Genomic DNA, 13,545 nt, shown 5'->3' with positions numbered 1-13,545 from the left:
ACGTGGCAGACAAACCAGTTTCCCCATTACAAAGAGGAATTGTGGGGCAACCCTTCCAACCTGGAGTTTCCCAAGGACACAGACAGACCCAAGGGCAAGGAAGGTGGAGGGAAAGGGCACCCTCCCAACTGGAACAGGAATGCCCAAAGAAGCTGGTCTTAGAGCCTGCTGCTGTCCTGGGTACAGATTGGGTGTGCAGCAGGATGGAAATCAGTCCTTTGCTCGCCCCAGCCCGCCGACTAGTAGACCACACTTCTGCATAGGCACCAGCCTCTCTGCCATCTCTGGTGGGATGAAAGGGATGGAAAGTCTAGAAAATCTGAGCATAGGTTACTCTAAATTCACAGGCCATGAACAATGAAACCCACCTTGGCCTGCACAATTGTAGCTGACCTCTCTAAAGAGGAGCTATAGGCCCAGCCCTCCCTCCGTGGATGTGGATGAGACAGAGGTATAGTTTCCTCCCCAGCACGGTTTTTGTTTTGTTTTTTGTTTTGTTTTTGTTTTGTTTTGTTTTGTTTTTGAGACAGAGTCTTGCTTTGTTGCCCAGGCTGGAGTGCAGTGGCACCATCTCGGCTCACTGCAACCTCCACCTTCTGGGTTTAAGCGATTCTTGCAGCCTCAGCCTCCCTAGTAGCTGGGATTACAGGCACGAGCCACCACCCCCGGCTACTTTTTATATTTTTAGTAGAGATGGGGTTTCTCCATGTTGGTCAGGCTGGTCTCAAACTCCTGACCTCAAGCGATCTGCCCACCTCAGCCTCCCAAAATGCTGGGATTACAGGTGTGAGCCACTGCACCCGGCACCAGCATGCCTTGTATCAGAACCTCATCCCCGTTCATCTAAGGCTTTAATGTAAACGCATACACCCCTTGGAGTGGGTGGTAAACTTACATCATTTTCACATTAGAGGACAAATGTGTCCTGAGAACAGACTTAATATGAAGCAGGACTAAAGGTGAGTGTTCTGAACAGGCTGTAGCAAAGCAGCAGTTGCTTTCTAGGCCCCCAGTGCAGGCAGGGAACAGTGGCAGAGCTCCCCTGGCCCCAGACAAGATGTTGTGCTCTAGTCTTTGAGGGGCTCCTAGGTAAGGATGCTACTGCTGTCAGTGCTGCCTGTCTCCATCCCAGGCGCCAGGTCTACCTTAGAAACTGTCATTAGGCTGCCGCTGTGTGTCCTGCTCCATGCCTCTCAGGGAAGGCTCTCCTGACAAGGAGAGGTAGGAGGCAAGGGCCGTTCATCTCTGCTGTACTGGTAGAGTAGAGTGAAGGGCTGAGCCACTACACTTCATGTCCTAAAAACACCTGCCAGGGATGGGGCTGGGAGGCTGGAGTGGTAGGGGTGATGACTTTCAAATCTACCTGGTATTAGGTTTGACAGGAAGTTGCAAGAGACACGATCACCTTGCCATTGACATGTGCCCTGTGATTTTAAACACAGAACCTCAAGATGCTCCATAGATAGTATATTTGAGTCCACAGTTCTGGGATAAAGCATCACTATCTTAGTCTCAAAGGCTGATAAATTAGGACAAACTCTAATGGTATGACAGTCTTGAAATCAGCACACTGAAATAGGCAATCTTACTTTTTACTTGCCTAATGGTCTAACAAACTAATAGATTAATTTATCAACTTCTTATAGAAACTTCAGGAGAAGACTCCACGTAAGTAAATGTCAACATAAAATATATACAACCACCCAACAAGTGCTATCAGATACAAGGATATTTATTTCAACTTTATTTCTAAGACAAAATATCCACGTTCTTCTCCCTACTCCTCCCCAAGTCTCTTTAACAAGTCTCTTTTTCTCTTTTCAGTGGAAGTGTATGTTATAAATGTGAGGGATCATAAAAAATGATGAAAGGATGGCAGTATACCAATCTCTTAGCTGCCTGCAATGAAAGCTAAAAGAAAAAGCAAGCCAACTGGCCTCTGTGTGCAGGCTCATATGTTCAGTTATCCTGCTCATCTTGTAAACAGTGGACAGACAGAGCTGAGAGCGGTAGCATCCTTGCCTAGGAAGTAATTCTTACTGCCACACTCCTGAGGCCAGCAAAGGGCACACGGAGTTCCTAAGGGAGTCCTAGAACCCAAGCTGCTTCCTTTCAGTCAAGATTATCCGAAAGGCAGTCAGGTGCGGTGGCTCACGCCTGTAATCCCAGCACTTTGCAGGGGCTGAGGCAGGCAGATCACCTGAGGTCAGGAGTTCGAGACCAGCCTGGCCAACATGGCTAAACCCTGTCTCTACTAAAATTACAAAAAATTTAGCCAGGCATGGTGGTGTGCACCTGCAGTCCCAGCTACTCAGGAGGCTGAGGCACAAGAATCGCTCGAACCCGGGTGGCAGAGGTTGCAGTGAGTCAAGATCACACCACTGCACTCCAGCCTGGGCGACAGACAGAGACTCCGTCTCAATTAAAAAAAAAAAAGGCAGGCATGGTGGAGGCTAAGGCTGAACTCTTGGGCCACATTTAATAGGAAATTACAGGCATTTTATAGATGTGTGGGCTTTAAATCCAGGAAGTACAACATGTGAAATCCTAAGCCTTGCCAACTTTTGCCAAGATGGGTCTCACTCTATTATTGCTGTCCTCATAATGGGGTGATTTCCATTCCGTGGAAAACGACTGATGCCAGCAGGAGAGGAGTGACACCAATTCAGGGATGGTGAGGACCAGCTAAGAGCATAAGAAGGCCTGGCTTTCCCACCTGCCCAAGGAAGGGTTTGGACTAGATTCACTTGAAAATCTGCGGGAGCATCCATAGTGTGAAGTGTGAAAGGCACTGTGCCAGCCAGGCACTAAAGAGGGCAGAAATGGTCAAACAAGGACCGAGTCGGCCAGGGCTTTCCTATGTAAGAATACCACCCATGCGGTGTATGAAACACTGGAGAAAAAGCAACACGGCGTAGAGATGGGGTGGGGGATCCACCTCAGTCTCCATCCAGCTTCACCCACAGCTACAGCCTGCATAGATACTCCAGCGAGGCAGGTGCCTGGGGGCAGCTCTGAGTCAGCCATCTAGACTGTGCCTTGCCCTGCCTCCTTCAGGGGCTCACAGCACTGTGGGGGCCCAGGGAGGGAGAATCCTGACTGATACAATTCCTGGCAACCAAAATCCAGTGGTCTCTGCTGAAGGTCTCAGTGCCCACACGAGACCAGTAGCTAGGCTCCACTGCCAGGTGACGCTGGCAGCAGGGAGGCTGAAGGGAGGAGGCAGAGGGAAGAAGAAAGAGCCAAAGGCAATACTGGTAGGAATTAGGAGGGCCATACTTACCTGAGACTTAAAGCTATGAACGACCTGGCCCTCTTTTCCTTGGAGCCCTGAAGGAACAAAGTTAACATGCTAGGGACCAAATGCCACATGCCACTAAGGCCCTGGAAAATGGATTCTGTTGGCAAATACTGTTTGAGGGTCAGGCAAATAAGACCCAGTGTTTGTCTTCAAGGAACTCTCTGCCCAGTGGACTCATAGTGAATGAATTCTTAAGAGCACCAGTGGTAAACCAGGAAGAAATGCAATTTGTGCTCTGGTGCTACCCAAGATGGAAAATGGCTGTAGCCAACTAATAAGGCATTCTTCCAAAATGATAAGCTATATTTCTACTCAGGTAAGGTGGAGAAAATAAGCCATTTGGGAACTCTAAAATCAGCACACTAAAACAACCTGATGAGGCTGAGTCTACACCTTGTACACAGGCGTGTACCTCACTAAAGGGTTAAGTAACCAGAATGAAGAGGGAAAATCTAGAAACTCTCTAGAGAAATCTAAAATGGTCATGTACAGTAAGTCCATGCCCCACAACTGTTCTTTTTTCTGGTAAAGAAAAAGAAAACTAAGAAGTGACCTGACCTGAAACTATTAGAGGAAGAAAAGCAACATTAGCTCAAAACTGAGCAGCAAGAAAAATATGACTACATTTGCCAGATAAAATAGGAAATCTCTGCAGCTGGAGTACTTCTGTGTCAGTCTACTCATCACATAAGCAAATTTCTCAACTTAAACTGAATGTCATTGTCCAAATTCAGCCATCTCTGTTCTGATTCATAAACTACCGTTTCGCAAAAAAGTGAATCACTTCATTACTTCTTAATGTAACATAACATTACACTTTTAATTTAAAACAGTGTTCTAGTAAAAAGGAAACATAAAGGTTCCAAGTGAGATTTTCAAGATACTGGAATCAAGATTGAAAATATATTTACAGGCCGGGCGTGGTGGCTCACGCCTGTAATGCCAACACTTTGGGAGGCTAAGGCAGGTCAATCACTTGAAGTCAGGAGTTCAAGACCAGCGTGGCCAACATGGCGAAACCCCGTCTCTACTAAAAATACAAAAACTAGCCAGGCGTAGTGGAGCACACCTATAATCCCAGTTACTTGGGAGGCTGAGGCAGGAGAATCACTTGAACCCGGGAGGCAGAGGTTGCAGTGAGCCAAGACTGTGCCAACTGAACTCCAGCCTGTGCGACAGAGTGAGACTCTGTCTCTAAAATAAAATAAAATAAAATAAACTTATAATAACTACCAATGATGACATGTTTTTAAAAGGTCACATCTGCGAAAGAGAAATACTGTGCTTGAATGTGATCCTTCACTTCCAACAGTTTAAGGGTCAGAATGAATCAAACCCTTGCCTTGCAGATACACAACTGAGGTGCTCTAGGCATAGCCGGATGAATGAGACTTAAAGATCACATCTCATCATTTAGTGTAAGATACTCGCTCAGGACAGTGAGACCAAGCACTGGGGCAACAGGGCTAGTTCAGGGTTTTACTCCCACACTGATGATCTTTTATAGTCCATACACAAATCACCTCAGTCTTTTCAAATGTGATTCAGAATGTTGACTGTCACTCAGGAATCATAGAGTTCTTCTGGAAGATAAGGAAATATCCATCAAATGAGCCACGGTCTTCAGGAAATACATTACAAAGAGTGGAATGCTATTTGTCAGGGGCATACAAGAGAAGTCATGAGATCCAGTTGGCCATATGCTGTCTGAACCTTTGTTTCATTTAGTAGGTAATAACAAAATAACTAAAGATAGAATAAGGAAAAATTATCTTTGTATCTTAGTATGTTGAGTTCTATCATCAAAACTTGTAAAACTTCACTCTTACTCCTTCAGTTAAACACACACAGTTACATTAAGTTACATAAATATAGGCAGAGGATACAAATCCATGTACTTTCATCTCAGATATCCAAATATGTGAGATGTGGAACTATATTTTATCACGTAGATAATGTTTTATCAATAGCTGTAAACTATTTTTGTAAACTGTCTTTCAGCTGAGAAAACAGTACACTACTTCTATCATATTGGAAAAGGAATGATCTCAAGGTTTCCAAGCAACACAGCAATTTTTCAAAGCTGAACTCCCCTGCTGATCATTAGAAATAGTTTCAAATGTCCTATTCTTGGCCTTCATTCGTGCCAAACCCTGGACAAGGCTGCAACAAGATTATAATTCCAAAACATCCCACTTCTGCATGAGGTGCTACGCAGTCCCTCTTCCTTTTCTCTTAGCACACCATCATTCATATTCACTTTGGGTCTCTCCTGAATCAAGCTGTGCTTATGTTTTATAGAGGAAATGTGAAATCAAAGTTGTTTTGCTTCATCTCCTGCAGGGTAACTCCGTCAGATTCATTACTTTGACTGCATACTGTCCTACGTTTAGAAACGCTGTGGTCTAAATCCTGTCCTCAGTCAAGGTGTGACACGCGTGAGGTAGGTGGCGATTACGGCCCAAGAAAGCCCAGTGCTGGATCGATACACTCAACACTGTGATAATCTTTAGTTGGCTGGTATTTGCAGAATGCATTAAACAAATTAAAGGAGGGTAAGAAATGGCTTATCTGGTGACAATGTAGAGTGGTATTGTTTTCCGCATCATCATATTCTTAAACAATTCCCAGTGATCTAAAATGCTGAAGAAGTAAGGACAGAGCTTTATTTATTTTCACCAAATAGCTGGACATATTAAAAAGTTACGGTAGACTGGAAATAAAATACAACTCCAACATGTTTTAAATCAGATTTGATTTTTTTTAATTCAAATTGACCCAAAGCAAAACTTACATTAAAAAGGAAGAACAAAATACATTATGATATAACACACTAGGAGTTACATGAAAGCTAAATTTGTGGGCAAATGGCCTTATCCCAATCACATTCTGGGCTAATGAGCACTTCTGCAGGAAAGTTAGAATCTCGATTTCGTATGGTCCACGCTGGTCATTAAACTACACATTCTTGTCTCTTAGGGTGTGCATCTGACAAATCATGCTAGACTCCCTCATGCTCCAGATGTGCACTCTTGCTACTGCCAGAACACTGAATTCTCTAGTGGAAATGTTGTTCCAAGCATGACTGATAATGAATTAAAAAACGAAACAGTCAAGTCTTCCAAACTAACAGGCATGGATTACTGTGTAGTAAATAGTTTAGAAATATGGGAATTAAATAATCTAAAAAACACTCTTACTCTGCTGTACATTTATAAACACAAATATTTACAAAAAAAAAAAAACACAAAAACTTGTTTTCGAAAGATGAGGTTTACAGTTCATTAATGATCATAATCTTTTCTGAGCTGGTTTCTTTGGTGTATTTGCCAAATATATTTTTATAAACATTTAGTAATAGGCTTAAATAATAAATTTCAAAGGAAACATAAAAGAATCTGACAAATTTGAAAATATTCTGAACATTTTCTGTTCTGTCTTCTGGAAAAAACAATCAGTTGATTTTTCTGAAAATATCTGTTCTCCCTATTCATTATGCGACCACGGAATGCTTCTCTGTCAATCCAATTCAAATGCAGACCTGCAGGTTTCACCACTATAATCTACCAGTAACCCACTTGGAGACATTTTAGTTATTGTGAAATGTGATTGGGATTTTATTAACAACAAAAATAAAACATTCTTTTTAAGCTTCCAGATAAATCAAACCTGAAACAATAAATAATGGAATTATACACTTCTTCATTAAATAGAAATTTCAAAATTCCAGGAAGAGCTCTCATAATTTTTTTCTGAAGTCACAGCAGCAATACAGAACAAAAAATTTACCTTAATCTGATCTTTTTTTACTTGGAATTCCCTGACTCAAACTCAGTGGCTTAGTTTGGAAACCTCTGAATGGCTGGGGAGAGAAAATCATTTTAAACTAGGTGAATAAATTAACACACACATACGTGGAAATAAGCCCTGTGCAAGTGTAACATTAACATCCCTGCCCAGAGTGCAGAAACTCCAGGCACCCCTCTGCCTCCTCACATCCCTGGGCCTGGGGTTTTAGGGAGAAGTCACACTCAATTCATTTCTAGCCACACCATGTCCCTAAGACTGCTAGTGTGTCCTAGCCCTGACCTGGGTATTGATTCAAAGAACGAGAATATAGCTTGGCAACTGTCTTCACAGGGGACTCTCTCTGGAGATAACTTTCTGGAATATTTTTATGGGGAAAAGGACAGACTACTCGTTCCTATCCATCAGGCTCCAGCTAGTTTGGGGATGGTTATAGAACTGGCCACACTCAGACTGGCTGCCTGCGAAAGAGTCTATGCCAAAGAGTCTATGGGTCACACCAGTAATCTCCCGAATAATCCTTTTTTCTGAAGCTGCCCGTCTTTGGAAACCTGTGCAATGCCTAGGCACAAGCAGATCAGAGTGTAAGATGCCACAACTACTCTGCACCCAAGAGAACAAACGCTGTGCTTGAGAAAATAGCACTGCTGGCTCTGAAAAAGGTAAAGCCAGAGACAACCCCTAATTCTGCTTAGTTACACTTCTGGGTGAAACAGTTTACGCTTCATGACTTAAATCTAGAAATTCAGATGAGAGAAGCCCTTCGTCTTGTAAACTTCTGATAACAAATTTATTAACAGTGTGTGAATATTTTTTCCCAAAGCACTAAAAACAATACTGGGACATCTGAAAAGATTCTTCTGAAGCTAATAACACAAATCAAGCACAGAATACATTTCTGAGGGCATCATCTTAGATGCCTAATGCCTCTGGGACTTTTTCCATTGTTACTGACACTTATCATATCCGTGTTTACACAGCAAACATATGCCCAATCAACCCAGAAAGAATTGTCCTGAAGAGCCTCACTGTATATAACCTTAAAATAGGAAATGTTTAATTAGCATATTAGAAATTAGCCAGACTTATAAATGTGTACCCCTTAAAGATTTTACCCTTAAAAAGTTTTTTTTTTTTTTAAACTGGGAGAAAAAGAAACACCACGAAGCCACCCCAAATTATTGAACCATTAAAGCCAAATGATTTAACAATTTTTAAGGGAAGACTCTACCACCAGGATACAAAATTTTCTGCTTAAAGTGAAGTAAAAGACATAGCTTAAAATGGAAATTGCAACTGACATACTATGGTTCTGCAATGAAAATTAAAGTGGCGGCTCCTGTTCTCATGGGCATGTCAAAGCTGGCCGTGAAATGATGACCAGCAAGTGAAATAATGGATAAAATACACCAGAAAGAGTATTGCACTGCAGGCACAGTTTTAAAAACAGAATACACTGGTTTCAATAAAGTTAGTTTCTTTCCCATTAATTTTTTTAAAAGCACAACTCTAACTAGAGATAGAAATCGAGACACAATGTCTCAGGGTAGTGTACTACAGTTGTTAAAAAAAAAAAAAAAAGTTAAAAACAACAGCACACCAAAAGAAAAGCAGAGGTACTGAATTTATGTCATCCGAAAGCTACATCAATTAGGAAAAAGAACAGTTTGAAACGGCCAATTTGTACTCATTAAAAATGAATGAGGTGACAGCATTACTTTAAACATTTCTTAGGGCATTTTGCAGAAGAACCCAGGGCCCCCCTGGGTGAAACTGTGCCTCCAAACGTTAACAAGTGCTCTGCTGGTTTAGAATACCGTGCTTACCAAGGAAACCATAAATTTGGAAAGGGTAAATTCTCCACTCCAAACCTGCTTGTGTCATTTAAGAAAAGACAATTTTTCTAAATGCAGTATTGTATACAAAGCTTGGACCTCTTAAACTTGGACCAAGAAACCAAATTAAGACCTTCAAGCATGTGGTGTGTGTTTTTATATATATATAAAAAAATCCCTCCCCTACAATGAAAACCAACCAAACAAACAGAAAACCCAAAAGTGTATACCTGCTTTCTGATTTCACAGCAAATCAGAAATTGCATAGGATATACTTTGTGCAAGGCAAAAAGCCTTTTAAGTATCTGGAATATAACTCCTAATCCTGCTCACAGTTCTGGTATATCAGATATCATCAAATTTGTGTTTTAAGTAGTCTTTCATGACCTTGGCAATTGGTAGTTCATCAAGTAGCTTTAGGTTTTGAAGGCCTATACATTGTCGAATTTTAATTCGGCACAGGTCCTGCAAATTTCTGGGCTGTCCTAAAAAAACAGAAAAAAGAGAATGTTACAAAGCCACAAAGCACAATATTTAAGGCACTTTTGAAAAGAACTGTTTATTTCACTGAGAAGTTCTCTCTACAGACTTTACACGCAAAGGCCCGGAAAGATACCAACTCAAACAAAGTGTCCTAGGACCTTCTTGCAATGCTTTATTTGATCTTTTTCACAACCCTGGGATGGTGGATATTTTCACCTCCATTTTACAAATAAGAATACTGAGTACCAGATGTAAACAAGCTGCTTAATATCAGACAACCAAGTAAGGGTTTAGACTGAGACTAAAAACAGTTCTGATTCTAAGCCTCATATCCTTTCTGTTAAAAATCAGGAAAACTCTGGTTCTCGTTCTGATTAGGTCTCTCTCAGGCTGGGTGAGCCACTGTGAGCCAATCATTGCTTTGAGTCTTGGATTCTCAATCTGAAAAGTGTGGGGACTGAATGAGATGTCCCCTATTGTGAGCCTCCCTTCCGGCTCTGGGTCTAGGACGCTGGGGCCCCGAAGCCCACCACGGTCTCTGTGGTAATTTCCAAACGAGCTTTCCAGATCTGCCCACCTGTTTTCCGTGACTCTGAACATAGCAGAACCTCGGTTGTAAGGCTGAGAGTTGAGGAGTGCAGCAGGAATGGGGTGTGAAAAAGCACCTCAAGGTATTCCGAATCTACATCGCTTCAAGCTTCCACACCCTGATCATTTGCCAATAAAAACTCCTGTTATATCTCAATTCAAAAGAAAAATCACAAAATCCTATTTCTTTTCCTTTGGAATATTTTGTTTTACAAAAACAATAGAGATGGCTCCAAAAACAAGCAAGAATTCTTCAACTGTGCTTCAGTAGTATTTGGAGTCAAGGGAGTTTTGCTTTCATATTAAACATGACAATGAAGCTAATATGTATTGAATACTTATTCTGTGCCTGTATTGTTAAGAGCTCATGACATATATTAACTCCTTTCATCCTTTTATGAGGGAAGTACTTTGATCATCACCCCCATTTTATAGAGTCTCAGAGAGATTAAGTAACATGCTTAAAGTCAAGTTGAATGCCATATTTGTCATTCTCAAACTTTTTCGTTTCAAAACTCCTTTACACTTTAAAAAAATTATTCCAAACCCCAAAAAAAACTTTTATGTGGGCTATCCCTACAGATAAATGCCATTATTTTAAATTAAAACAGAAATTTTAGAAATACTTTTAAATTCATTCTAATAAACCCTTTACATGTTAACATAAATAACACATCATTATGAAAATTAACTATATTTTCCAAAACCAAAAAAAAATTTAACAAGAAGAATGTTATTCTTTCACATTTTTGCAAAGCTTTTAATGTCTGGCTTAATAGATGATAGCTGAATTTTCATATATGCTTCTGAATTCAATCTGTTGAGATAAATCACATCAATCACACCACCTAGTCTCTGGAAAACACTGACACTCGTGTCAAAAGGAATGAGAAAAAGGCAAATCATATCTCAGTGTTATTATGAAAATCAGGAGCAGACCTATGGAGAGAAAGCAAAGCTCGGGATTAGACTGCAGCTTCTCGCTTACCTGTGCGGTGTAATTTTGAGCTGTCTCTTTGTAGTCCTAAGATACAGGAGCTCCCGTTCTCAGCCTACCAGCCCGTGTGTTTCTGTGGCCAAGTCTTGTGTGCACTCCCTGTCATTGCCCAGCTGCAAACACACTTCTACACTGATCACAAGAAATAGGCCATTGATGATGTTCCCTTCTCAATCACTGCTGTCTCTGAAAGTGATGACCTTACTAACACCATCAATAAATTACTAAAGGACAGAAATGAGTTCCACAAATATATGGAGTTGATTTCCTTTTTAAGGATCAGTTTCTGCGAATGCTCTTGGTCAAACACATGGAACGGGAGAACATCTCATTAGAAGAAGTTGTGGAAATAGAATATGCGGAGAAGTATACTGCACCCCAACCAGAATGATGTGTCCATGATGACTGGACCAGTACAATTTAAGGGACAGAGGTATGGATCTTGACTGGTTCGGATCTGGTCCTTGGAAGGAAAGTCAACATTGACAATTGTGGGACATATGGATGTTGTAAAAGATATGGCCTGGGTGATAAAACACAGTTTGTGTTATTATTGAGTGCCTCTATGGATCAGACTGTTCTCTCATGGGAGTGGAATGTTGAGAGAAACAAAGTGAAAACCCTACACTGCGGCACAAGTATAGATTCTACAGCTATTGATAGCTCAGCAACTAAATTTTGCAGTGCCTCTTGGGATAAGATGCTAAGGATCTGGTCTACAGTCCCTACAGAAGACGATGAAATGGAGGAATCCACAAATTGACCAAGAAAGAAACAGAAAACAGAGCAGTTGGGACGGGACTCCCATAGTGACCTTCTCTGGCCACAAGGAAGCAATTTCCTCAGTGGTGTGGTCAGATGCTGAAGAAATCTGCAGTGTACCTTGGGAGCATACAATTAGTGTGTGGGATGTCATGTTTGGCAATCTTAAGTCAACTTTACAGGAAATAAAGTGTTTAATTGTATTTCCTATTCTCCACTTTGTAAATGTTTAGCATCTAGAAGCACAGATAGGTATATCAGACTGTGGGATCCCCAAACTAAAGACGGTTCTTTTGTGTTGCGTCCCTAACCTCACACACAGGTTGGGAGACATCAGTACAATGGTCTCCTACCAATGAACCACAGGTGATTTCAGGATCCTTATATAATACTGTCAAGCTGTGGGATTCAAGAAGTTGTAAGGCTTCTCTCTATGATGTGGCTGCTCATGAAGACAAAGTTCTGAGAGCAGACTAGACAGACACAGGGCTCCTTCGAGTGGAGGAGCAGACAATAAACTGTATTCCTACAGATATGGGCGACATGAACACGAATAATAATTTGATTACAAAGATTCTTTCTATAAATGAAACTGGTAGAGAATCATGAAATTACATTGATGCAGATGCAGAAAGCAGCCTTTTGAAGTTTATATAGTTTTCACCCTTCATAACAGCTAACATATCAACTATCTTTTCTTATTTTGTATTTGTAATACAAAAGTTTGTGTTTATAAAACAGAAACTGTGGCTTGCATTCTCTATTAAAAAAAAAAAAGGAAAGAAATCATTTTGACCTCACAGATACCCCAAAAGGGTCTTGGGGACTCCAGGGTCCACTAGACCATACTTGGAAAACTATTCTTGTACTTTATCCCTTATATCCATTGTACTTGCTTACCGTGATCACCATTATTCAAAATGAAGTACTTCTTCATAAATGACAAAGGCTGACTTAGACCTCTGCTCTGTAAGGCCTGTATGAACATATGCTTTTCGAGAGGTTACCTGCTATGTGGTCTCTTAACAGAATGGCAGCAGAAGTGACTGCTTTCTTAGGAATGTCTGTAAACTAGGAGTATGTGTATCCACAGATGTCTGTACATGGATCTGTGCAGGGATGTGACACACACACTCATGTGTCTCTTGGGAGGATTATGTCTCCTCCACCTTTCAGATCTCTGCCAAAATAGCACTTCATCACAGGAGACTATGTCAGGATTCACCATCAGATACTCCCAGAGTTCCTTTCCTTTATAACATTTAATAAGGTTGTGAGTTCACATTTATTTGGTGATTACGTGTTAATTAATGCCCATCTTCCTCACTATATGACATGTTCCATGAGGGGAGGGCCATGTCTGGCTCCATTTGCCAATGTAAACCTGACAGCTGACACAGTATTCAGCGAATATTAGTTGAATGAATGCTTAATAGGGTTGTCCTTAAAGTATAAAACAGTCAACGCAAAATACACCCAGGTCAACAGCAAATCATTTCCAAGCCTGTTTTGAATTATTTTTCAACACTATTCATGGGCTACTTTAGGAAAAGAATAAATTATCATTGTCATTTTTCAGGAAATGCTTACAGTATTTGATCTGCAAATGCAAACTGGAATGTGAATTAGATGTGAATCTTCTTTCTTTAAAGAATCTGATTTTCCTAATAGATGATGGGTTCTTTTTAAGTATTATTTATTTATTTATTGCGAAGCAGTCTCACTCTGTTGCCCAGGCTGGAGTGCAGTGATGCAATCTCACCTCACTGCAA

The 13,545-nt window shown here is 41.0% G+C and overlaps 1 protein-coding gene and 1 pseudogene across 1 annotated transcript in view; one reads left to right on the top strand and one right to left on the bottom strand.

Moving 5' to 3' along the window:
* Positions 1-8,725: 8,725 nt before the first annotated feature.
* The window catches only part of ASB7 (ankyrin repeat and SOCS box containing 7), a 47,358-nt gene continuing 42,538 nt past the window's right edge, over positions 8,726-13,545 (bottom strand). The window contains exon 6 of the mRNA XM_011957469.1: positions 8,726-9,428. Within this exon, the coding sequence (XP_011812859.1) occupies positions 9,289-9,428 (140 nt within the window). The 3' untranslated portion in view covers positions 8,726-9,288. The remainder of the gene's footprint in view (positions 9,429-13,545) is intronic.
* On the top strand, positions 10,241-12,330 carry LOC105523297 (annotated as a pseudogene).

Source organism: Colobus angolensis, unplaced genomic scaffold (assembly GCF_000951035.1).
Source record: "Colobus angolensis palliatus isolate OR3802 unplaced genomic scaffold, Cang.pa_1.0 Scaffold112, whole genome shotgun sequence".
NCBI classification, from domain to species: Eukaryota; Metazoa; Chordata; class Mammalia; order Primates; family Cercopithecidae; genus Colobus; species Colobus angolensis.
The sequence above is the reverse complement of the archived record's forward strand: the minus strand, read 5'-3'. Positions and strand labels throughout refer to the sequence as shown.